This window comes from Daphnia pulicaria, chromosome 3 (assembly GCF_021234035.1).
Source record: "Daphnia pulicaria isolate SC F1-1A chromosome 3, SC_F0-13Bv2, whole genome shotgun sequence".
Classification (NCBI taxonomy): domain Eukaryota; kingdom Metazoa; phylum Arthropoda; class Branchiopoda; order Diplostraca; family Daphniidae; genus Daphnia; species Daphnia pulicaria.
Genome location: NC_060915.1, coordinates 11,134,043 through 11,160,258, shown reverse-complemented (window position 1 = coordinate 11,160,258; position 26,216 = coordinate 11,134,043). Strand labels below are relative to the sequence as shown.

The 26,216-nt window shown below is 43.0% G+C and overlaps 1 protein-coding gene, 1 long non-coding RNA gene and 1 other non-coding gene across 3 annotated transcripts in view; all 3 read left to right on the top strand.

Moving 5' to 3' along the window:
• Window positions 1-26,216, top strand: part of LOC124328785 — a 66,718-nt gene that overhangs the window by 29,449 nt on the left and 11,053 nt on the right. The gene's annotated exons all lie outside the window — the stretch shown is intronic.
• Window positions 566-645, top strand: Trnal-uag. Its single transcript has one exon. It is a non-coding gene; the product is annotated as a tRNA-Leu (tRNA).
• LOC124328743 (regulator of G-protein signaling 20-like) lies at window positions 1,865-26,109 on the top strand. Its single transcript, XM_046787577.1, has 5 exons — window positions 1,865-4,187; window positions 15,696-16,521; window positions 18,588-18,674; window positions 18,990-19,218; window positions 22,626-26,109. Exons 2-5 carry the CDS (start codon window positions 15,749-15,751, stop codon window positions 22,818-22,820), a joined length of 1,284 nt encoding a protein of 427 aa, XP_046643533.1. The 5' UTR covers window positions 1,865-4,187; window positions 15,696-15,748; the 3' UTR covers window positions 22,821-26,109.

Below are 26,216 nucleotides of genomic sequence, written 5' to 3'. Positions count from 1 at the left end.
AGAAAAACTGTAGGGGAAGCATTCTTGGGGGACTTTTTTAAGGGTCGTACAAATGAATAGCGTTATATTCGCTGAGCAGCGGACTCAAATCATATTATGGTTTTCTTAGTATACAGTTTTTTTTTTGCAAATACATTTAGAAAATAATGAGACAGGATGTAGCTACCCAATAATGGAATGCAACCAATAACTGTCGTCGTTTTCATGTGGAATAAAAACGAAAAATTATAAAATATATTTTCTATAGGTTCGATTAGTAAATGTCAGAAAAAATAAATAAGATAACTTAAAGCATCTGCATAAAGACAGACTTAATGCAGATCAATGGAATAAGGCCAATTAGCTTCCAATTTCTTTTTCGTTTAGGCCTACGCTTATTTAACTTTTCATAATGGATGTCCTTTTTTTGAAAAAAAAACTCTTAAACGTTTCAATCCCACCATGGCCGTCGTTTTTATTCGATCGATGGGTTTGCAAAATGTTATATGAATGAAACTCGATAAAAAAGTTTTGCTGACTTGGCCTTTCAACTGAATTAATAGATACAATAGTTCTCGATGTATACGGTAGCGTGGCCGAGCGGTCTAAGGCGCTGGTTTTAGGCACCAGTCTTTCGAGGCGTGGGTTCGAATCCCACCGCTGCCAATAACATTTTTACTTCTTTTTCTATCATATTTTCAAACTTATGAGAGACATTTTTTTCTAAAATCATTTGCAATTCAACCACGATTTATTTAAAATATCATATTTAAGTTAATGATTTGAAAATATAACATTTTTGGAGCTCTAATTTCGTCAGCTCAAAAAATGTTTGTGGTTGTAATATGTAAAATTTATGTCGTGTACAATTTTTTATTTACCTAATATGACAAAGGAGTGTGTACATCGTTTGTTTGGCTGATATAGACGCAAATATGCAGATTTAATTAAATGTCGATTGAATTGGTTTTCTGGATTGCGCATGCGATCTGACATTTACGTTTCCGGAACTCGATAAGGATAATCAAAGATTAATCCAAGCTGAATAATTCAGAGTTGGTTAAGGCCACCTCGTGAATGAAAATTAACAATTATGTGTTGATTATGTTATCAACAACTTTTCGATTTGTGTCCTTTGTGGTGATAACAAAGCCCGCTAATATTTCTAATTTGCATAATGCTCTTCTGCCATTGTTAATGTTGAATCATGTTGAATCATTGATCCCTTGATTACGTGGTTAATCGGCAACAAGATGTTATTATTAGGCGGAGATTCGCTACATTTCTATTTTAGTTTTCAATCTACAAAAAAATGTCACAACAATTATTAAAAAAAAAAACTAAAACCTTAACCGAAAACGCGTAGAGATCGCGCCCAATAGTTTTTAGATTTAGACTCTATAGTAAACGAAATCAAGGTCTTTGTCATCCAGCCAAACAAGTTTAGTATAAGAAACACGGATGTAGAACCCGACGACGACGACGACGACATATCCAGCGCTAGAAAGCGAATTCCCATTGCGTTTCTCCAAAAGCTCCCGCTCGTCTTATATATTATTGTTATGATTATTCTGACGTCACGTCGTATAATCAAACCGCAGAAGTCAAGAAATTAAAGCCAGACGATCCAGCCGGCTGATTTCGAGTGTTTCTGCCGCGCAGGACGACGAACCCGTCGGTCCCGTATACCCGTAGCATATATACGCACACTCCCCCCCCCCTTTCTAGTTCCGTCGTCGCAAGGAGGAAAAGAAGAAAAAAACGAACGCAGTATTTAAAAACGTGAAAATGGAGGTGGGGGAGGAAGAGGGAGGAGCACCTCCCTTTTTTTTTTCCCTTATTCTACCCCATTGGATATGGCAGGGGAGAGGAGGGAGGGAGAGGGCGCTGGCAGCGCCACAACGGAACAACTCCCGTCTCTTCAATAAACTTGGACAGACCGAGAGGACGGCGCCACCATTGAGAGAGAGGCGGGAGCAGGAGCAGCACATCCCGAGAAACGCAGAGCAGCGTCACTCACGCGCAAAAAAAAACTCACGAGACAAAAACAAAAAAAAAAAGGAAAAACTACGAAAACGGACGACGACGCAAGAGGAGGCCAGTCCCCCACCCCTCCCGCAAAAGTTTTTCTTTTTCTTCTTTTTGGTCGTCGAGACGCACATCAGCGGCGGGCGGGTTGGAAATTATTTCAAAAAAAAAAACGGCCAAAAACCTATTTCTTATTTCTTCACGCGGCCATTTTCGTGCAAAAAAAGAAATTCGTGAACCCGTCCCAATCCAAAGTGTCGAGTGTCGAAAAAAGTTAAGTGTCCAAAAAGTGCCGAGTGCGAAGGGAAAATCTCCCGGAGGAGCGGAATATCTTCGTGAAACCTTTCAATAAGAAAATCAAAAGGAAAACCCGAAATCTGTTCAACAGTTTGCGTGTCGGCTGCCTGCTGTACAGCGCTCTCTAGTGCTCGTGTCCGTGGTGCTATAGTGTTGTAGTGTGTGTCTGTGTGTGTACGTGTGTGTGTGTGTGTGTGTTTTGCGTGCGCCGGCGCAAGTCTATACAACACTCCCGTCCAGTCTGCGCCCGGCCGTGCTGTAACCCGAGCAACTCAATGCATCAAAGAGACGAACAGAAGAAATAGAAGCGCGGGAGAGATATCCACCCCCCACCACCACCACCACCTCCCCCTTCTGACCGCGAGGGAGCGTGAGTGCTGATTGTGTATATGCTTGTGTGAGTGCCAGCCAAAAAAAAATAAAAAGGAAAAGGTCTACACCCAAGTCCCGTGTTCCCGGTCTATGTGTATGTTCCAGCTCCTGCTCTTGCTGTATTACCAGCAGCAGTCGAGGGTGGCTGAGCGCATTGGGCTGGCCAGCAGTAGCATCGCCATTTCGTTGTTCTCCTCCTCAATGGTGTAGTCGTCGTCATCATCGCAGTTGATTTCTCTTCTTCTTCTTCGTCTTTCCTTCCTTGGGTCCACTCGTTTCACGCTGCTGCTGCTCCTGCGGTGACAGCCAGAGCCTCTCAGACCCTTTTTGTTGGATCACGAGAGAGTGGGGCCGCGAAACTGGCAAGCCGGCGCAGACATACTACATCTCCTCCTGCTCAGTTCTCTTCGCCAGCGATCAATACCGTCGAAGAGAAGAAGAAGAAGAAGAGGAGAAAGAGGAAGGAAACCAGAAAGGAAGAGAGGGAAGGAGAGACTCTCGGCTGCTCTATAGGGTCTTGGGCAATATAGAAAAAAGACCAAGCCCCAGGAGCGAGAGTAGTCGGAACGGACCCTATAGCGCTCCTATAGGAGACGGAGAAGAATTAAAAGAGATCCTGTATTACACATTCCCTCGCAGAATAAAATACACTAATAGGCAGCAAGAACACGAGACGGAGTTGAATTAGAACGAAATTCGCAAACAAACGGAAAGAGAAAATAACGAAACAAAACTCCAACCCACAAATTCCCTGCGCCATCATTCCTCTCGCGAAAAAAACAAAACACAGAAATTACAGCACAGAAATCGATCCATTCGTCGCACCTTCAAGTCGCTTTTCCAACTGATGGTGAAGATTGTGACGTCGAAAAGGGAAAAGAAAAGAAATAGGAGAGATTCGGCAGCAGCAGCAGCAGCAGAGCAGTTCGTGATGTTGTAGGGCGAGTTCTATATCGGGCGTGTTGTTACACCACGTCGTCGTCGTTCTCTCCTTAACCGCCACCCCACCCACAGAGAGAGAGAGAGGAGGGGAAAGCCGCGTGCAGTTGGCAAAGTCATGAACATATAACATAGTCCACCGCACGAAAAGAAATAAGCCAAACAAGACCCAAGAAAATAAATAAATTCGGGGCTCATTCTCAACTGTGGGGGAGAGAGAGGATCGAGTTAATGGTTGAATCGCGTTCCAATTCCACGAATACCGCGTGAACCACCCGTTGGTAGCGACCACGTCACTTTTGATATCCCCTGCAAGTCTCAGCTGAGCGCCATCCGTTTAGTGTCGTGATCGAATCAAAGTTGTGATTTCTGTTTTTTTAAAATTCAGCGCCAATCAAAGTGAATCATCGACGGCGGGAACTTGCGGTTCGAATTCGGGCCCAGTTGGGGATGCCATCGGTCCTCTTGATCGGCAGCAGCCGTTACTTGAGTCTTCAACTCTTCAATTCATTTGGGTATCAGCGAACTGACCGACTCGAGCGATTTCATTAGGGCACAATCGACGTCGCCAGGTGTGTATCAATGACATTTGATATCTTTTTTTGTATCCTTTCCGCTTCAATTTAATATAAACAAAACTGGGTATAGGGTAAGATATGTAGGTGTGCAACACGATCCGGTGTTGGCCATTACGTCATCAGAGTTGCACGTGTCCCGGCGTTTTATTCGGGAAACGAACGTTTGCCGGGTGGTGAAATTAAAATAATGTCCGATCGATCAGGGACAACAACCCATATAATATATGGGATAGCTCCTATTATTTATTATAAGTATATTAAGGTTGATTGGGTATAAACAAAAGTCTGAAAACAAAAAACTGAAAGAGGAGAGCTATAGCGGTTTTTTGTTTGCTGATGGACCACTCATCGTCAATATATAGCGGCCATCTGAGGACGTTCATATAATAATACTTTCGCCCAGCTCTTTGTGGCCGGTTGTTGTGTGCTGCTGTACACCTGGAGCGGAGCCAAAACAACAACGGCAAACGCCGGCACGGCTGGATGGCCCACGTACCATTTTCATTCTGAAACTTGGAACATAAAAGAGCAAATGAGTCCGCTACAGCAGCAGAGCTAGCGACGGCCAGAAATGCCAAAATGATATCAGAGTGAGTTTCCCTTGATTAATCACGGAATTCCACGCTAGTGACGCGTTACGTAATATTAGTCCCGAATGCATTGAGCTGCCGTTTTCCCCGAGTACGTAGAGAATTTGTCTTTGTTTTTCGACTCGATTGTTCAACGCGGCTCCGACGCTCGGCCGTTAAGTTCCAGATGGTGATGCGTTTAGAAACGGAGCAGCAGCAGCAGAGCCGGCAGTCACGCTAGACGTATAACATTCGAACGTTGGCTGCTGCTGCTGCTGCCGCCCACTCACTCACACAAACCACGGGAGAACTGCGTAGACGAGAGAGAGTCGCTACTCCCTTTCCCGCTTCTCTGCCGTGCATCACTGCTGCTGGATGGAGTGTAGGTGGTGTAGTATTGATCCTGCTGCTCCTCGGGATCGTGCAGCGGAGAGAGCCAGCAGGCGGGAGGAGATGAAGAATGTCTGTCTCTTTATACATTTCCACTCGATTCCTTGAAGCCGAAAGATACGACGAGTTTCCTGTTAAAAAATCCTTGCACTGCTGTGAGATGATGGAACAAGTGACGAGCCGAGAAAAGGACCTTCTCGTAACTTTTCGTCTTAATTCAATCGAGAAAGAATCAACTTGAAATACAATCAAAGCCAAATAATTTCTTGCGCCATTCATCTGCAAGTCGTAACTTTCTTCAACAATAATATGCACAAATGAGATGTCTACTTTAGGCGATATTTCGTTGCGCCTGTTGTGCAGGATTGCCTTGTTTTTTTTTCTTATCTTTACGATCTGTCAACAATTCAACATCTCCCATACATGTATAGGGAATCCCACCAATGCCCAATGGGGTTTTCTGGGAGTTGCAACTTGTTATCTATTTTTCATATAGAGAAGCAGCAGTGACCCAAATACAATATTACAGGGAATATCAGAGTTATAACCTCTTGCAGCATACATTTAGACGTATAGAGTGGGCGAATGTTCAACAACGACACTCTCGATCAAATTCGAGACGTGGTCTAGGTCGTATTATTTCCATATAGCCTCAATAATATCAGCGCCGGTCGAAACCAACAGGTTCGTGGGATTGATATACTAGCCTACATGTCCGGATATTCGAGATTGATTTCCGTCTTTTATTTCTACTCTTTCTTTCTGTAATGTTATATGCACATGCCGGAATGTACTAGGAGCCGAGTGGAAGAGATTCCGATTCGTATATTATCTACAATTACATGCATGTGAAGGACACTACCTCAATTGGGTAAAACGTGTACCCTACACGCTGAATTATGTAATTCAAAGACATCAATTATACCCGGCGTACATATACTAGATGCAGGTGTATAACGTGCGTGACAGTATGCACGTCTTTACTAATTTTGGAAAGAATCCAATAATCGAACTCCGTCGGGAATTGTTTCGTGGAATCCCATCGACGTGTACATTTTCTTTTTCCGATTAAAAATCCAACCGATGATGTGTACTACCTACTCTGCTATTTCTATAGGAAGGAGGCCGAAAAGAAATTTTATTTCCCCGACCACTTTTATGTATCTATTGCGACGACATTTGTAAAAAGCCAATGGGTCCCGTCCCAAGTGACGTGTCTATATAAGCGCCGGTACGTAATACACACATTGTATGTCGGTCGTGACATTTATTCTTCCCCTGCTGCTGTCGGCTTATCGATTCGCCTTCCCAATTCATGTCGTGCACACACACACACAGACACACACATCAAGATGAGGGCCGTTGAGTCTGTCTCGACCGGCACAGAGAAATGCAGTTGGCCCTGAACTCTCTCCTGCTGGCCAGAGCAGCACTAAATAGATGACAGAATGCATCAACTAATATCTAAGCAAAAGAGCATATCATATACAAAACGGTCGAGCTGCATTTGTTACACACACACACACGGAAAGGCCAACAACACACACAAGTTGCGAAGAGATTTATAGTTGCGGAATCGGGTCGACAAGATTTCAGCTGTTGGTATACGACTCTCTCTCTATGTGTATTTATACAAGTCTCTCCATATATCGCTTATAGTTGTCCTTATATAGATTATTGGTCCCCTGCTGATGTGTGTGTTATATACGCCCCGGACTGATGGAGACGACCTTAATACCAGCAGCAGCAAAGCTTTGCAGCAGCTTTGCCCCCCCCCCCCCCTCCCCATCCACCCGCAAACGCGGAGGATCAATATCACGTGATGAGTTGATGACGAATGACTGTATGAGCAGCAGCAGCAGTCGGTTGCACATAGACCATAAACAACCTCGTCTACACACGACCGCAAATCCCCGCCCGGCATAATAATGAAGACTCTGACTATTATATCTAAAAGACGAGAGTTGAAACGTGTACAGCACGGGGTGAAATGATGATGGGTGTAGTATGCATGGCGTTCTCCATACTACTACTCGTCGTTTGAATATAACGAACGCCATCAGCGGCAACACCCAGCCTGGTAGTACACACAATTTTGCCGTGTGTGGTCTTTAGCGGTTTACATTGATGCGAGGCTTAATTGGTTGTATGGCCCTTTCACCCGCCGGAAGCCCCCGCATATTAGGCAGGTATTAATGTTGGCCACCTTGGATACAGCTAGGGGACTTGATCATCAGCAGGTTCTATACGGACGACTCATTTGTATAATAATAAATAACGAATCGTGTTTTCCAATCTTTCGTATCGTGTGCTGGCTCGATTTCCATCATGGGCATGGCATATCACGACCGCGCCCCAACGGAAGACCCTCGCCAACATTTTTCACCAGTTGGTTTTTTGTTGTTGTGCCGATCCGCTCGACTTTCATAATCAGCGGGAATGTAGTAGACCGTCACGCGGTCGCCGGTTCGTCGCCGTTTCCCATTTTTTTGTTGTTGTTTTCTATTAGAGAAATTGGCTGGCAGATTCGTGCAGTGCCACGGTTGCCTTTCTTGTTTGAAAATGTCGTTTCAATGTTTTTCATTTGGAGTCGTAAGTTGTCGAATGACGTGGGAGGGGAGTCTCTAAGACTGGTTTGTTGTGCGACAATCGTGGAATCTAAAGGTGGAAGATAATAACGAGCAAAGTTTCTCCAGTTGACGTCTTTGCTGATGGTAATGGCGTAGGATTGGCTACCAATTAGCTGAATTTAGTCAATCTTCCTGCCCCTTCTGTCTCTCATCCTGTCGAAAAGAGAAAAAGAATCGAGAAAACCAAACTTGTACAGTGTACCCATGTAGACGAAATATAGTTATAGCTTAGATTTAGACATGACAATCAGACGATTGACAACGTCACATTGAATGGAAAAGTTGAATAATCATTCGAATTAGTTTTGATTTGTAGACTTGTTTCGAAAAGTATCACGAATTATTTTTGTATACGGGACAAAGTGGCCATTTTGTTTTGTGTGAAAAAGCTCAAGGACGCTTGGAAGGGAAAAAAGGTGCTCCTTCCTCCCCCGTAGAAATAGGGCAAGATGGCCGCCGTTTCGGCGGGGATTTTTCTGTCCTTTCCTCCCGATTTTGTTTAGACCTTGATAATAACGAAAGGGAATGGTTGCTGGCTTTTATTGCGTCTACTTTTTACAAAGGGCCCGTTAAATTATTCAAAAAAGAAAAAGTAATGTTTATTTATTTTTATCTCTTTATCTCCATTTTTCTCGGTCATCCGCTCGAGCTACACAATAAATAAATCTGGGTTGATATCGAAAGGTTAATTTGATCTGGGGATTATATATTCATATAAAAAGGCCTGCAGCGTTTATTTCTGTATATATGGGAGGCTATTCATCATGACAAATATCTTTCCGAATCCGCTTTTTATTATGCAGACGGTGTGATATATCCGCAATATCAAGATGGCACAATGCCATTCACGAGCCAGAAAAGTTGAATACAGTGAACGTTATGCATCCCGGGACTAATATTTATTGGCAACTTTTCAAAAAGAAGCGGGAAATAATAAAAAAAAAAAAATAAAATAAAATTTATCAGATTGTTGCCATACATCACAAATTCCCCCTTGGCAATACTCGGCGTTTTATAATGACTAGGATGTTAGCCTTATTATACACAGTCGCCGTATATTTAAATTTTACCGACTATTATTATTATCGATCCACACGTTTCCTTGTCACTACTAGTCCAAATCTCGGCATGGGGGGAAAGATGTGGAAAAGCAATACGGAATGAAAGTGATGACAATGATCGACACAACGACAACTGCTCGTTCTGTTATTATAGTTCTTGTTGACACAAGTGCGCGCGCGTCGACTCGGTGCACGACATGTTGCAGCCAGAGTCTGAGTGAAATAAAAAGAAATGACATGAATTATTTATGGGAGATGCATGTTTTCGATTGTGTCAATATTTTTCGCCCACTGCATGGAAAAAAGAATATTATTTCCATGTTAACCGCCAAACAGATTTTCAGCACGTAAGTTCATGTGACGTGACACAAACCAATCCAGAAGTGAGAAAATAGAAAATAAGAAATTGCCAAAATAGAATATTCTGAATGGTCAATGGTGATGGTCTCTCTAGCTCTTGGCTTGATGAATGAACGTGACGCAACGTTGTCCGCCCCATAGATACAAGAATCTGAGCAAGTATTAAGTAATTTCTATTTCTAAAGTAATAAGTATTTTCTTATTTCTTTTGGTTTAGAAAATAAAACAAAATTCTTCCGGTCATTATTCTCTCATCCGCAGTCTCTTGACATCATCTAAAGCTTTATTGGCTGAAATATTAGTAGTCGTGGCCAACCGTTAAGTGCATACTACTGTTGTCTATAATGCACACAAGAGTCTACTAGTAAATACAACAGTAGCGCTGTGCCGTGCGGAGCTGCATTCGTCATCTGCATTATTCATGCTCGGTCTGGCGAATAGACAGCATGCGGCGTAATATCGAGGCGGCCGTAAAAGAAAACTTGATGGGGGAGGCCATCTTGTTCTCGTGGGGGTGCGTCTGATGCATCACGTTGCGTATATATATATCCCGCAAAAGTCTAAAGGCCTTAAACAACGCGACAATCGCACACACTCCCTATATATAGATAGACATTCACCTAGGGCCTATCGACACACACCTTACGTGTAACATCATCCGTCTACGCCAATGCAGCAGGAGCCGTCAGGAGCCAGGAGCCGTCTGACAGCAGCAACGACGGCAACCTATTATTATTATTACTGTACGGCTGCTGCACATGTGTCTTGTATGTTGGAGAGTCTCCCAGGTAATAGCGACAACGAGTTTCCCTTTTCTCCTGTTTCAACGTCGAATAATGTAAGACGAATCAAAACAAGGATCATCTGTATAGGCCTATAAGTATTAGAGTCGATATCTATATATAAACCCTTGTTTGATTTCGACGGAAATGTCAGCGCGGCCAAGTCACTGGAGAGATCAGATGAAAGCGGATCATCATCATGGCGATTCGATTCATATATCTCTTGATAGACTCTATATAGATCTCTTAATATAATAGCTGGAATCTATAGAGTTGATGGTGATAGATTCTTTCTGAACTCTATTCTGACACTTTTTGTTGTTTCCACTCGACTGGGCCGGACGCAAATAACTTACTGACGCACGCTTAATGCTGTTTAGCGTTTAGATTGTCTCCGCTCTAGATAAATTGGGTGGGGCGCGGAGCATAGAGGACGGACGGAATTCATAAAAAGGTGGTACAGACTAGACGTGTGGCGATATAATAAATAGAGCGGACGTTCCATATTGATTAGGCCTAGCTATATAATTCCAATAATAGCTTGATTCGAACTCTCAAGCTGAATGCCGTTGATGATCTCTTTCTTTATGCACAATATTGTGCGCACGTCAACCTAGCGTGGGATAGGACACTTTTCTTTTTGCTTTATATATGCTATAAGGCATATACTCATATAAAAACGAATGTAAATAGATGACTCTATATATATCTATTCTGTAACACGATAGGCTTGTGTGTAAAGGCCCCCTGCTCTTATATATTGATCTGCGCCTACTGTAGGTGTATTATAGGCCTATACATATATATCCTTCGCCTATTTGTTTGTCAACACTTTGATATATTCTCTCTGCTGCTGCTGGTCTTATTAAAAAAGACCCAAAATAAAGTCGACACATACGAATCAATATACAGGCATTTATTATTGCACGAAATGACGTGATGAATGTGCGCATATTTTGTGTCGTCTTATTATTGGTTAGCCTATACAGCAGAGGAGGCCCATGAAAAGGAATAAAATCAATTTGATTTTTCCGTCTTTTTTATTTTAGTTTAGTTTTTTTATTTCGGTGTATAGAGACACAAACGATTGTGACTGGACCGGCGGGTATACATTTTTCGGCAGCAGCACTTGGTGGTATTCTTTCCTTCATATCATAAATATTTATCCACTGCTTTTTTGTCCCCGTGTTTTTATCATGTGCGCGTCTATACTTTGGCCTCTCTCTCTCTCATATTCGATGCGTCTATAAAAGATTTTTTTTTTCCGTCGGTCGGATGCAGCAGCAACCTCGCCGGCGTCGACGATTGATTGCCTGCAATAACCTAGCAACAGTTGCCAAGCGATTTATACCTATAAGGCTGTGTGTGAAAGCTGCATAACTTTACATTCGATCTGTTTACGCATTCAGTGTGTGTGTAGATATAGCGGAGAGCTCTGCCCCTACTGCTGCTACCTACCGCCTATATCTACCCATCTCTCTCAATTTTGTTGCGTAATGGCCGTTTCGTCGTCTTTGATAGCTCTGTCAAATTCCGGGCGTTTACAAAACCAACAACAACAGAGTACGCACACGGGGAGTGGATTAAATTACCGTGAATATTACTATAGTTATATAGGCCCTATTGTTGTACTCACGGCTATAGAGTACGTGTACTAATCGATCGACAGATCTCTCTCGACCGCGACTCATCAGTAATCGACATTATTGGCGTTTGGGCGTGTCGGATGGTGACATCGTATAGTATATAGACACGGCCATCATTATATTAGTGTGGCGGGATCGATCAAACGCAATGGCCGCATTTGTATTAATAGCATCTTAACAGCAACATCAGGGATCTATATACTGCAGACCCCCCCTAAAGTCGTTGGCAGTGTTACGCAATAATAACAAAAAAGGTCGGCGGACCGCGTCTATAACATCGAACGATCAGCAATGAAATCAAAAAAATGAATTGCCGGAACAGAAAATAACCGGATAAAACAATTAAAAATAAATCATCTGGAATGGAATCGACACAACAAAGACAAAGTTGAATAAATAATAAAATAAATTTATTTTCGTTTCCTTTCGATGCGAAAAAACGAACGAACGAGTTGAATATTTCAAAAGATGACATTTCCCTTTCTCTCTCTCTAATAAATTTACAGCCTATCAAGAGCCCAGATTGTCTATATCTCATGTGCATTAAATATTCCTCTATACATTGGCTGCTGCTGGATTCCGCCGAAAACCTTTTCCGTCTCGCTCTCCAACACTTTTCTTTCTTTTCTATACTATACTATAGCGGCAGTTTCATTCTATTTTGTTTCCCAACTCTATAACACACACGCCCGAACGCCAACAGAGAAGAGTTTGTATAAACTCTGACGTCGAGTATTGATTGCTGGCTTCTACAGGAGACTACAGGAGGTAGGAGGCAGGGAAAAGAGCGTCGCGCTCCTTTGCGTAATAAAACGCGGCGCCGACGCCCGCGTTCGCGCACGCAAAAAAGTGGAGCGACGGCAGAATATAACTGCGCCCGGCACGACAAGTGCTCATCCACCTGCTGCCTTCGTTTCGAAGCTCTTTATTGTGCTGGGTTTCTTTTTATTCAAAAGGAACAAATATAATCCCGTTAGTAGTTGTTTGGATTCGATTGGTCGATGGGGGGAAATTGACTAATAATAGACAAGACGGTTAATCGCTATAACTGTTTAGGATATTTAAAAGAGACTTTGAATAGCGAGTTGGTCTTCTTTATATGTCAAATATTTGCTATTAGAAAGAGGACGGAGCTAAATAAATATGTAATACCTGGAAGACGTAGGTAGAGAAATAGAAAGTCGAGAGATTGAATGTCGTGTAATTAAATGCCAACGAAATCTCGGCCGAAAAGTATAAGCAATATCTAAGGAATATTGTTTATAGAAAGAAAGGTTAAAGGATAGCACACGTTTGTAATAGTGAATGGGATGAAAAGGAGGTCATCAGGTGATCAGGTAGGTCAACAAAGTCTTGTCCTAGTCCTGCTGGGCTGTGTACGAAAGTCAATAGACATTTCCTCATCACTCGCTGCTCCATGGCAAAAGGGGGGAAAAACAAAATAAAGCCAATGCACGTTTCCATATCGCGTCCGGGGTCTTTTTTTTCGCTCGTGGACGGTCCTCGGACTTGATTATTGTTACCTAACTGGCGTGCTGTTCTGTCTACTGCGTATACAGACGAGTGTTTACATAAGAGCGGACTCTCTCTCTTTCTACATATACACCGCAATGTGTATCCCCGTCTATAAATAGACGCGTGACCGGAATCACGATAGACCAAACGCCAAAAATAGCGCGAGAACATTAGGCGAGATTATTATTTTTTTTTTTTCTTTTAAATATTCCCGCTCAAAATCGTTAACGCTGATTGATATTCTAATTAAAAGATGGGCGCTGATTTTGAACGGAAGAAAAGTTGGACAAATCGGATAGTTGTATTTCTCGTATCGATATATTATAATAGAACTGAGACTGCAGTCTCTCTCTCATCTGCGCCTATCAAAATCAATACGTGTTGTTGTTCTATACTGTATCTTCCTTGTATCTTTAGCAACGCCCCGATTTGGGAGTGCAACGTCGCAGTATATATATCTATTGATATTTATTTATAAATATAGTTTCTCTCGTCTGATATTGTGGGGTGGAGGGGGGGGGGAACTCCCGGCTGCTGTCACCCTGTCGCGACTATCAAAAGCACAGAAGACAAAGTCTCTATGTATCCTATCTGATGTCGCCGCTGTTTTTCTTATTTCTTATTTTTGTCCTTTTTCTTTGTCGTTGTTCTCATCGGCTTGTCTTCTCTCTTCTTCTTCTACCCGAGAAACTATATCCTAGATGCTCTTTCCTCTTTCACGGTGGCATCAGCAGCGTCTATATATCCACACCATCACGCCGCCCACGTCGCGCACGTGCTCGGTATTATTTAGTCGCGCGGCCTCCTCTTCCTGCTATGACTTTATTGGACGCAGCAACTCAAAAGGAAAAAAAGAGCAGCACTATAAGGCTTTGCTTGCACTACGTACTATACGTTACACCAAGTCTAGACTCACTCGCCTATAGCTGGATATATCTCTCTCCCAAAACTCCTTCGGGCTGTCCACACACATCTACATTTTCCTATATATTAGATGATGAGGTTGTTAGCGCGTGAGGGCTATGCGTGACAAGACTATAGATATACGTAGTGAGATTAATATATATATAGCCACCCGACCGAAGCAGGTCATCAGCACACTCTGGTGTGACCAAACTTTTAATTCGTTGCGGCATTGACTTGTAATATGTTTGATTATTAAATTGACACGACCTCTGCCAAATCTTTTTATATTACATCAATTTAACTCTATATATGTGTACTTGATGGATTCACATATTTTTTTACATTTTTATGGAGAAAGAGCTCGACTGGGGGTGTTTCCCGGACGAATTAAAAAGTTTGTTTGGGAGATTCGACTTATTGTGCAGCATCCACATGTGTAGTTGGGGCCGGGATTATAAAAGTTGGACAAACTCTTCAAAAAAACAACAAATCTAAGAGAAAAACCCTTCTCAAAGTATTATGAGCCCACGCTGGAGCAGGAATATCTAACAGACTCCAAGTTAATCCCTTTAATAATAATAGCGAAATAATGGAGCTTGGGCGATAAATTTGGGGCTGACCGCAACTTGATATCCCCCCGGCTGTAATTATTACACGATGACATTTCTAGACCAGCCATGTCATATTGTTAAAAGATTTAGTAGAAAACTAATCTTTGCAATCGTTCATCTATTATGAACATTTGAATAACACAAAAAACCTTTCTAATAGAAACATGTCTGGCTATACACTTGACAATATTTTGGCTAATCAAAATAAAATCTATTAATCTATTATGACTATATTAACTGACGATACACGATACTGACAGAAATCGATTTGTGAAAAACCTAAATTTAAAAAAAAGCGCGCGTAACAATTGAAATTTAAAAAAGAAAGATACCAAATTTAAAATTGGAGGATCGATCAAAGACCACGCATCAGATTTCAGATTTTCGAGTATATAAATCAAACAAGGAGAGATGTCTAATAGACGGACGACGAGATAGAGACCCCCCCCCCCCCAGAGAAATCCATTTCATTTTTTGGTGGCCTTGCCATCACATAGCATCATCCTCTTTTGTGCAAATGACTGCAGAGTAGTACATATAGACCGGTCGTGACTTGTTATGCATGTCGGTCGGTTTTCAACGTGAGCGCCACAGCAACAGCAGCAGCAGCGCCATATAAATGCATACATGCGCTGTCTGCCTCTCCGCTGATATTTCCAGCGTCGAATAATCAATAGTGGTGTCTATATAAAAAGGACGGGGGAAGGGGAGAGGAGCAGCGATTGTATGTACGGGAGTCCCGAAGGCGAGTTAGACATTTTTTTAATTTAAAAATCCCGACACACAAAGTGGACATGCCATGAACTAAATTTGAACTGATGATGTTGACTACATGACATTAGACCCCACCCGAAAAGTTATTACCATCGTCGTCGATCGAGTAATTTGCCTTTCATGTCGGATACATGTCGTGTGATCAATGGAATGTTGTATGCAAGTCTACAGTAGTTTCGCCCCGCGCTCACGTCATGGAATGAATGAACGATATCATTAATGTGTGTTTATCTTCTCTTTGGTTTGACAAATCAACAGGGCCGGAGGAAAGAGATACAAGAAGAAGAAGAAGAGAAAAGAACAACAAGGAAATGGAAAGTCAAGCGGACGTGAGTGGTGAGAGTTGCCGGGAACGTTTAGTCGCCACAACGGTGACGACAACAATCGTCAGTGCCGAATGCGTCACAGTGTCGAGTCTCAAGACGACAGTGGCGACATTAGCCAATGCGGCGGCCAACCCGTCAGAATCTCCGAAGCGCCAGCATCCGCTTCACCAGCCGGCGACGCCTTCATCCGCACCGTTGACGTTGGCAGGCTCGACCACCGCTGGCCAGCAGCAGCCGCCCATCAACAGCAGCAGCAATTTGGCTGGCGACAGCGGAGGATTGGCGAAGAATAAAGCGGCGATCCAGCAGCAGCAGCCGCCGCCTCCGCCGGATTGTCCTGCGAGTGCGCCAGCGTCGCCCAAAGTCATAAACGAATTGTCACCGAAATTGGGGACCAATCAGAACAGCGTCGGCAAAGCGACGAGGAACAACGCGAGCAGCAGCGGCAGCAGCAGTGCCAATAAAGAAGCGCTGAAACAGCGAAAGTCGGCGGAAGGCAGCAGCAGTGGCAGCACCGGATCCAATCCAATCCATCACATAGCGGCATCCGGCAGCAGCCCGGCTCGTCACGGGACGACTGAAGGCGGAAGTGCCGGTGTTGGTGGTGGAACGACGACCGAAACTGGCCGGAGAACGTCAACCGTCGCTCACACCACCACCACCGCCGCCACTAACAACACGACGACAACGACCAGCACGCCCAGGAATTCGACCAAGCCCTGCTGCTTCTGCTGGTGTTGCTGCTACAGATGCACATGGTAAGGCCACCCCAGCACGTATATTAATGCAACTGTATGGCGGAGATCTATTTCCCTCCTCAGCTCTTTCAAGTCTTATATTGATTTGGCTCCCATCTCCCAGCACTGGCTCCTCTCTTTGATGTGCCATAGACCAATCCTTCTCGTCTCAACTTGTCTCTGAGCTTTCGTCATCGGTTTTCAGCCCAGTATAGAGTCTCTTATTTATTCATAACAGTCTCCCTTCTTCTTCTTCTTCTTCTTCTACTTCCTTTTTACGGGCCGTCTCTTTTTGTTTTGTCTTCCCGTCGCCCTCCTTTTTCTTTCCTGTCAATTTCGGGCTGGCTGGCTGGCTGACTGGATGGCCCTGGAACGTCACATCATCACATCATTGTCAAATAATCAGCTTTTCCGCCCAGCCGAGCATCCGCGCTTGATTCGGCCCCTCATTTAGACGTCGGCGTCGTTTTTGTCTTTGACGCGCCACACCCCGCCGAGGTGGTTGGCCTTTTCCTCCCTCACACCCCAAGTTCACGAAGGGAAAAAAAAACGTCAATAAACCTATCTATGGCGAAGACGAAGAGAGAGAGAGAACAAATAACGAATGACAAATATGGAACCATCTTATTATTTTGTATTGTGTTTGACGGTTATTCCTTTCGATAGCGAAATGTTGCCTTTGATTTATTTTCTCTCTGCTCTATTCCGCCAGCAGCAGTTGATATCTCTCGTTCGAAAATTCGAAAAATAAGCAGTTCACCAAACGACGTAATTTGGCAGTTTGAGACGTCCAGGCACCAGCACGCCGCCCTGGATGTTACAATAGGGGCGGAAATGATGGATGTAGGCCTTTGCGTATTTGCCCTCTGTATGTGACGCGCGCTCTATTGGATTGCCAAAACTGCTGTGTCTCTGTGCATTATATTATATCAAGTCAAACGGGGATGGAGCAGTTGGAGAGAGTTACGGATCATTTGTTTGTCGATCTGCTGATGCGCAAACAAGAAGAAAAAAGAAAAAGTCAAAGGCCGAAATTGGATCATTTTGCTCTAAATCGTCTGGGGGCCGCGGAGGATGTAGAGAGCGTCGTTAACACCATCAGCTGCAAGTGATGAGGCACAAAAGTGAGCTACAGCCCGATGGCAAGACCAACATTATCTAGGCCTATATATATACCAAAATGGAGACCCTATTTTATTAGAACGGGTATTGTATACATAAGAGAGAGAGTGAAATACTGTATAAGTCATCTGGCACTGCCGTGTGTGCCGAGCGCGTTATTTCATTGGCCAACCGGATGATAATAATAATACATCCGGAGAGATGAAAAGACTTGGCACATCCAGCCAGACGGCAGTGAGCAGAGCCAGGCGACAGTAGAAATGTCAACTTCAGTTTTCTACTTTCTTTATTAAAAAAAGAATCAAAAGAACAGGATCGGGCAGAGAGTCTGACATAATGAAAGCCATTTCAGCCGGGCACTTAATTGCTCGACTATAAATCAAGTAGATATTAGACTATTAGATGTCTATGTGTGTGTTTTGCTCTTGCACACTTGACTGGCTGGCCCTCTGCTCTCTTCCAACTCATTCCGGCTCGTCTGCACTGTACTCTGTATTAAGTCTACATCCATATGGGATGGTAACGATTCGCTTTGAGCTTGGCGCACTTGAACTGGCAGCCGGGAGCCCCAACCCAAAATTGAACAGGCCGCCCTTGACACACACCGCAAAAACAGGACCTCTTTTGTATCATGAAAAAAACGGAGGAAATGTCAAAGAAAATAAAAACGACAAACAAGGAAACAATCAGCCCAGGCAACACCCACTTTTGATATCCAACCACATCCTGCCCGAACAACAAAAGGGAGAAACGAAATCCAAATTGATGTTATATCAAGACATATATTAAATTGTCATTTGACTTTGATTATACTTGTGCGCCCTGTGCATATGTACAACAACAAAACCTTCTCTCATTTCCATTAATTGTTATTACATAAAAGTTATTACTGATTATTAAATTCTTCTTTTTTTTCTCTCTTTCGTTTAAAAAAACAACCCAACAACAACAACAACAATACACAGCTTGTCATCGAGGAATCAAGACGAAGAGATGAGCAAATCCAAAGACATCACCAGCCGGGACTCTTGGAGCAACGATCCAGATGTGACGTAAGTACCGTACATCTCATCGTGAAAAACTCATTTCTTTTTTCCCATTAATATAAACGAACGAGGCTGTTTTTTTTTGGCCTGGGCTGCTGCTGTTGCTGCCTTTATCATATTATCGACATTTCCACTTTGGTGGAAATGTTTTCCTGGCCTTATAATATTATATTTTCTTAGATCGATTGAAAACGGCGGCGTTTGCTTTTTTTTTGCCCTCCGGCTATATTTAAAAGACAATTTTTGAAAAATAATAAAATTCTTATTTCCCCATTTTTCTATTGGTCAAATGACAACACGACGCGACAACTATATATATAGGCCGAGCGTGGAAGAGATCCGGTGCTGGGGCGACTCGTTCGACCGGCTGATGAAGAGCTCGATGGGTCGGGTGGTCTTCCGCGAGTTCCTCAAGTGCGAGTACAGCGAGGAGAACATCCTCTTCTGGCTGGCCTGCGAGGATCTCAAAAAGGACAACAATCCCGAAGTGGTCGAAGAGAAGGCCCGGCTCATCTACGAGGACTACATCTCCATCCTATCGCCCAAAGAGGTATGTACCCACTACTACTACACACAGCATGATTCTATGCATCACCCTTTGACTAGACACACATACACAGCCGCTTCTGTCGGCAGCCATAAATGTATCTAGGCCAGTGTCCGGCAACGGCCAATATGCTAGTTAAAGAGCCCCATATAGACACGTGTGGTGGTGTCGCCTAGTACTTTTATGTTTTTCACGTTGGATACAAATCCTATCAGTGGCGGGTCCACACGTATTAGGCCTACACGACGACACTCGCCGCACTCTTCTTTGTCCCTCACATCAATTTCAGACGACGCCTCAAATGGACCCGACGAACTCGACGACCCTCTCAGACTCGGGTCCTTTTTCGGGTCTAAAAAGCCTCTTCAGCCACACTCTCGTGCAGCTGATCGATCGCCGAGATGACCAGCAAGACCCCGGGTCGGACTAATCCCTCCACACAGGCTACACGGCCGTCTCTCTATCTACTTGCAGGTGGCCAGGAAAAAGAACGCGGGCAATTTGAATCGAAAAACAAAACAAGCCTATAACAACGACCAATCATGGCAATCCACTCATCTCAGCTACCCTTGATAGGTTTTAGACAGACACATTTCTCCAGGCTATATTATTAAACATGGGGGGAAAAAGTCAACGCGAATGAGAATCAAAGATAATCAACCCGATCATAGACTTCGCGTGAAGCGACAATGACGTCAATGTAGTGTTGTTCCGTTGTGCTTTTTTGGATTCGTTATCGTTATCGTTAATCGTTATTTTTTCAATTTTTCATTCGTTTCGTTCTTCGTTTCGTTAATTTAAACGTGTCGCATTTTTCTCTTTTTGCGACCCGTTATCGTTTACCTTACAATTTTTTTTTCTAATGAAGTAATGAGTAGGCCTGTTAGGCCAAATGATGTAGCGAAAATAATGACCTAATTCCTCGCTAGGGGATCGCTAAGTCGCTAGTAGGTGGTCATCCCAAAATTGAAAATTCCAAATTTTGAGGGAAAAAAAAGTTCCCCCTGGTGGTCAAAAAATTTGAAATCTCTACGGTTTTGATACGAAAAATTTAGCAAGAAATTAACGAAAACAACGAAAAAAACAGGCATTTCGTTATCGTTAACGAAAAAAACGAGCATTTTCCAAAAAAGTCGATAACGAGGCTCGTTAATACGTTATTTTCGTTGTCGTTATTTAAACGAGAACAACACTACGTCAATGTCAAACCAAAAGCTTTTTTTTTTTTTTATGAAAACGAAATGAGAGTGGCGTGATATTTTTCGTGATTGACGTCGCCCTTTGAAAGAAAAGTTCACGTTAGACCATCACGCAAGTTTAAAATTCAAAACGCTCATACTATACTAATATAATACAAGCCGACGCGAGAATGAAATTGTTACGTCTGTCGCCAACGCTACGGAGAAAAGCGCGTCCGTGTGTCTCGTATTTTTCATTCCTGTTGCCCAATTTCTTCGATTTTCTTTTTTTTTCGTCACAAACTTTCATATTACTTTTGAGTCGTCTCGCCTAAATTGTTTCTAGATTTTTTTTTCCTTTTTTAGGATGCCAACAGGTATCTAATCAATTTCGATCGTTTCCCTGGAATTGTTTCGATCTTTTCATTTTTGATTTTTTGACTCCGGGTGAAGAAGGCAAAATAAGACGAAAGATTATTCGTCTCAAAGTTATCGACGCGTAATGCATCCATATCGCTCGTCGGTGATGATTCCGGGTGTCTGGCTGGAATTCGGCGTCGATATCGGAAGAAATTATTATATGAAATTTATGTGCTGGTGAAAAAGACGAGCGCAGCAGGAGAAGAGAGAGAAAAACAAAAAAAGTAATCAAAATGAATGAAAAGTTTCCAACTGCCGCCGTGGATAGAACCAAAAGAGAAAAAAACCGGCCAGACATTGTGGAGGAAGAAGGAAAAATCGATGGGCCGCGGGGCGTGGGCAACCGGGAATCCGGGAGTATAGTACCGGCATATCCTCTCCGGCTGATGACGGCCCATTCTTCGTTGTTGTCGAACAGCCAAAAAAAAAAAAAGAAAGATCAAAATGGGAGGAGAGACTTTTTTATTATTGGAAGTTTCATCAGGAGCGCACAACTTTTTTTCTCAAACGGAAATGGGAGCCCATGATGATGGATGAAGTGAATCGAATAGGAACTGCGCTGCGAGTGGGGTGGAAAGAGAGAAGAAGAAAAAAAGAGAAATAAATAACAACAACAAAAAACAAATGACAAATGAAGTGCGCATCTTTTGGGGCTGTGTGTGTGTGCTGTGCTGGCACGGGGAGAAGAAAAAAGAAGAAGAAGGGAGGAGATCTTAGATAATGTCGGCGAGAAAGAGGAAGTCGATGAAAAATAAGGGGGGCCAAGAAAGGAACCATCGTTTCCGGTACCTGTCACACCTAGTCGCATCATGGCAGTTTGGACCGAAACAAGTTGAAAGTTGAACCGTCCGAGTCCATTGAAGAGAAGCTGATAATGTTATATAAGAAACGCTGAATTTCTAGAAGAAAAACGTCAGCACCATCTATGTGATAATGTTGGGGGGCAGCTGGAATCGATTTTCGCCCTTGTGTCATTTGAGCCAGAAAATCAGCCAAGCGGGGCAATATAATTTCATCCCCCAATAGCATTACGCAGGTCCCGCGCTCTCACCAACTTCCTCTTTTTGCCCACACTATTTCCTATATTTCTTCTTTCATTTATTTCCATTTCTCTTCTTGATCGTCATCATCATCATCATCGAGGGCGTGTCTATGATTCGTCAACTGGATTTTTCTTTTTTCCCCTTTCGAGTCGGGTGTGTGTGTTTCTTCCCCCCCACACACACACACCCCGACGCCCATCGGAACTTTGGTCGGCGTCGGTCGGCTTGGCTATGACGTCGCCATCTCGGAGGATAACTTTCAACAGTATGAGCGGAGGGCAGACAGAGAAATGAAGGTATACAGCACACACACACAGGATCGATGATCCGATTGTGCTGTTTTATTGATTTCGCCCAGTCAAAGGAAGGAAGGAAGGAAGAAAAGAAGAGGAGAGAGAGCAGCTATATAGGCTTTTCTATCAAATGAAAAACAAAAGAAAAACGACCAAGGTCTCTGCAGCAGCACATTTAGGCCTCCTCCTTTTTCGCCCAATAACACAAAGGCCTACAAACACAGTTTACGCAACCCTGGAAGCGCCATAGGAATTGTTTTTTTAGATTTTTTTTTTTTTTTTAAAGACTCTCATCTCCCCTTTTGTTGTTCCTGTGCCAAAATGGAAACGCGACTCACGACGCTCCTTGCAGCGGACAATATTCAGAAAATGACGTCATACTCAAAAGAGAGTGCTGATTGTTATGATCGATATTTGAGCGGAAAGCCTTTTAACAGAGTTTTTAACGCTTCTATTGTTTGATTATATTTTCGCAGGTGAGCCTGGACTCGCGGGTGCGCGAAATCGTCAACCGCAACATGGTCGACCCAACGCCGCACACGTTCGACGAGGCCCAGCTGCAGATCTACACGCTGATGCATCGCGACTCGTACCCGCGCTTCGTCAATTCCACCTACTACAAGAAACTCGCCCAGCTGAGCAGCTCCAGCCGGAAGGAGAGCTCCGCTTGAATTCATTCACCCAAGACCAAACAGTATAACTCCAGTCACATACAAAAACCATTTCAAAACCGCCCCCTACCCCCCAAACCAAAGTGAATTCGCATTTTTAAAATAATTACAAGACGAGCCGATAGATAAGGGAAAAAAAAATAGGAGCCGAAATCAAGCGGGAAAAGGCTGGCCGGGTGGGCAGAATGGACGTCTCTAATGCTGCGGAAGAAGACGGGCGAATGATCAAGCGAAGAAAAGTCTATCCATCTGAGCTGGGCTGGGAAAATAAGTAAAAAAGAAAGTAGATGAAGAAGTGGGACGCAAAGTTTGCGTGTCCTGCCAGCAGACGACGACGGCGGCGGCGGTTAGGATCGACCGACGCTGCTGACGCCCGACGCCCACACCATATTAAGTTGATTTATTACACATGAGGCAGGAGGCAGTAGGAGGAGGGAAACGTTGGGTTCATCATGTCGAGGTTGGCGGGTTGCCCGGCAGGCTATCAAAAGAGATGCGCGCGCGCGGGCGGCCTTCGTCTTCTACACTCAGCCCAGCCGATGATCACGGCAGCAGTTCAGGCAATCGTCCAAAAGGAGCCCCCACCCCCCACCCACCACCCGCTCCTTCTTCTTCTTTCTCAAACCCTTCGCTTCTATGCCAGAGGAGGAATAAATCCTTCGTTCCTTATTCATCTCGCCGCCGCTCCCGCTCATTTTCCAACGGTAGAAATCGAAAGAGCTGCGGGAATCACACAAGACACAAGCGACTGGGGGGGGGGGAATGAATGAAAGGCGTCGATCTTGTTATTATTACAATATGATGCGACACGAAATAAGGAACGACGTGACAACTAAATAACTGCACACACCCCAAAAAACAAAACAAAAAATATTTCAATTTAGTTTTATCGCTCGTTCCGCCTTTTCTGGCTCGTTACAACTAATATTATACATATTTAATATCTTCCTTTTTCTCTCATTTTTTTTTCTCTCTTTCTCTCTCTCTCTCTCGCTCATTCTTTCTATCTCTTTTAAAAAGAAAAAAAAAACGACACAATTAAAATTTAAAAAAAGCCGCCGCCACCACACGGAAGTGACGCAATATCCTCCGCATATGCTGGCCGGAGCGGCTCGAAAGCGAAACCGCAACTCTTTGATCTCAATTCCTTTTTCTATATTTTGATAACCAATGTTTTATACGATTGACAAAGCCAAACACACAAAGCGAACGAAACACGAAAAACTCTTGTTGTTGTTGTTTTTTTTGCGTCTATTAGAAAAATTGAACATTTAAACCCCCTCCCACCGGAAAAAAAATAGCAACTCAAAAAATTCTAATTAACCGGCAAACGCACACAGTATTTGACTTGATTAGAATCTGTTGAAAGTTGGGCCTCTCCTTCATTGACGTAACGATGAATAAGGACCGCCAATTTTCTCAGCACCCACAAAAGATCATCCCAATTCCTAGTCCTGTCTCCTTTGATTCATTCAACCAATCAACCAAACTGTTTGTTTTTATTTAATGTGCTTTCAAATTCAACCCGAATCCCGAATTTTTTAATTTTGTACATTACATAGAAAATTGCGAGGTGCACAAAGTCATTCCTCGAAAAAAACAAAACTATTGAGACATACAAATGGAACACGTTTGTGTGTGTGTGTGTGTGTGTGTGTGGGGTGTGTGTAGGCAACATGTATGAGATTAGGTTGATTTGCCTCGATCGTTGTGTGTGTAAATTTTGGCTCTTCTTTCCCGTGAAAAAGAAGCGAGGAATTGCACGTGACAGTCTAAACGAACGTTGATGTCAACTGCCATCACAAACCGAACGCAACAGTGAGTGTAGAAGAGAGTCTCGTCGCTATACTTGTCATTTTAGCCCCCCACCCCACGGCGCAGTGTTTTGTATTATTTGACGCAGTTCGACAGCTCACGAGTTTTTCAGCTAAGCAGTCACGCACACATCAGTCGAAATATTGCACACACAACACATGTACGTACGATGATGGTCCACGAAATCCAACAATCAACTGCTCCGCCCCGCCACAATCCCGGGCAACTGTTTGTTTGTTTGTTTCCGTCGAACGTATATTATTATTATTATAATATAACCAATGGAAAACTTTGTCACTCCAAATTTACAAAAACAAACAAATTTCTTTTTCGTTCACGCTTGCACTCACGCACAAAGAAACAAAAAACACATACAGAGACAACAAAACTCCCGAAATATCTAAATTGTATGGCTTTTTTTCCTGAATTTTCGAAATGAATAAGAATTTATTGTGTATCATTGACGACAACAAAAAAGTTAAAAAAAAAATCAATAATTTATAATGAATTAAATATTAATAGGACAAAGAAAAAAAAACAATTTTAAAATCGCTTCGATGCAGCGCGTCCTGATCGCGACAAGTCGTTGACGACTTCTCACTAATTATAGCTTCTTTATTTTTAATTTGGATTTCGTATTTGACCTTTGATTTTTCCCCCCTCCCTTGTTTCTTGTTTGGAATTAAATTTTGGGTTTTGATATGCGAATGCAAATTTTACAGCCGGAATCTTTTTATTCACGTTGATACGATAGTGAATTATAATAGACGAACGAGCGCGTGTGTTATTGTGTATAATAAATTGTAATGTACATGAAAGGAAGAGACACACACACACAAACAATACCAAAACAACAAACAAAAACCATTTAGACGACCACGATCTGAAAGTGCTCATCCGTAGAGCGAATGTTGTTTCATTTAAATTTGACGTGAGATCCCCCTCCCCCCCATAATCTTATAATGTTTGTTTCCTCTCAAGATATAAATTCGTTCTCTCCTCCTCCCCCCAGACGCACCCCTTCCGGTGCACCTGCATTTGTTTTGTTTATGTCGATTCTTTCATTTTATTTTTTTGAAAAGTTCTTCACGCCATTTTGTATTTACGTTCATCAAGAGTGTTGAAGAGTTGTGTCCGTTTTCGACTTCCTTCGTCATCAACTTCTTCTTCCTCCCCCCCTCCCTAATTCAGCTCCTCCCCACCCCCCTAATTCAGCTCCTCCCCCCCCCCCCTTTTAAAAAAATGATTTGTATTAATGTAAACCAAGAGTTAAAATCTTGGGCAACGTGTTTTGAAAAAAAGAAAAAAAAGGAAATTAAGTCTAGAAGTTGTCACCTTCTTCTCGACTGTCATGTCGTTCGTGCTCTACTACACCATTTTCATCGGTTTATCCGCCCCCTTCTTTATTATTCTCCTTTTTCATTCACCGTGGGTGAAAACCAAAAAAAAAAAAAAAAAAAAAGTGTCTAACCTAGTCAAATGATCTTTCTCTCATTTTCGAGTGTAATACCTGTATCGCTGCTGTGTTCAACCTACTAAGAAAAGAGACAAAAACAAACAAACAAACCAACAAAACCATTT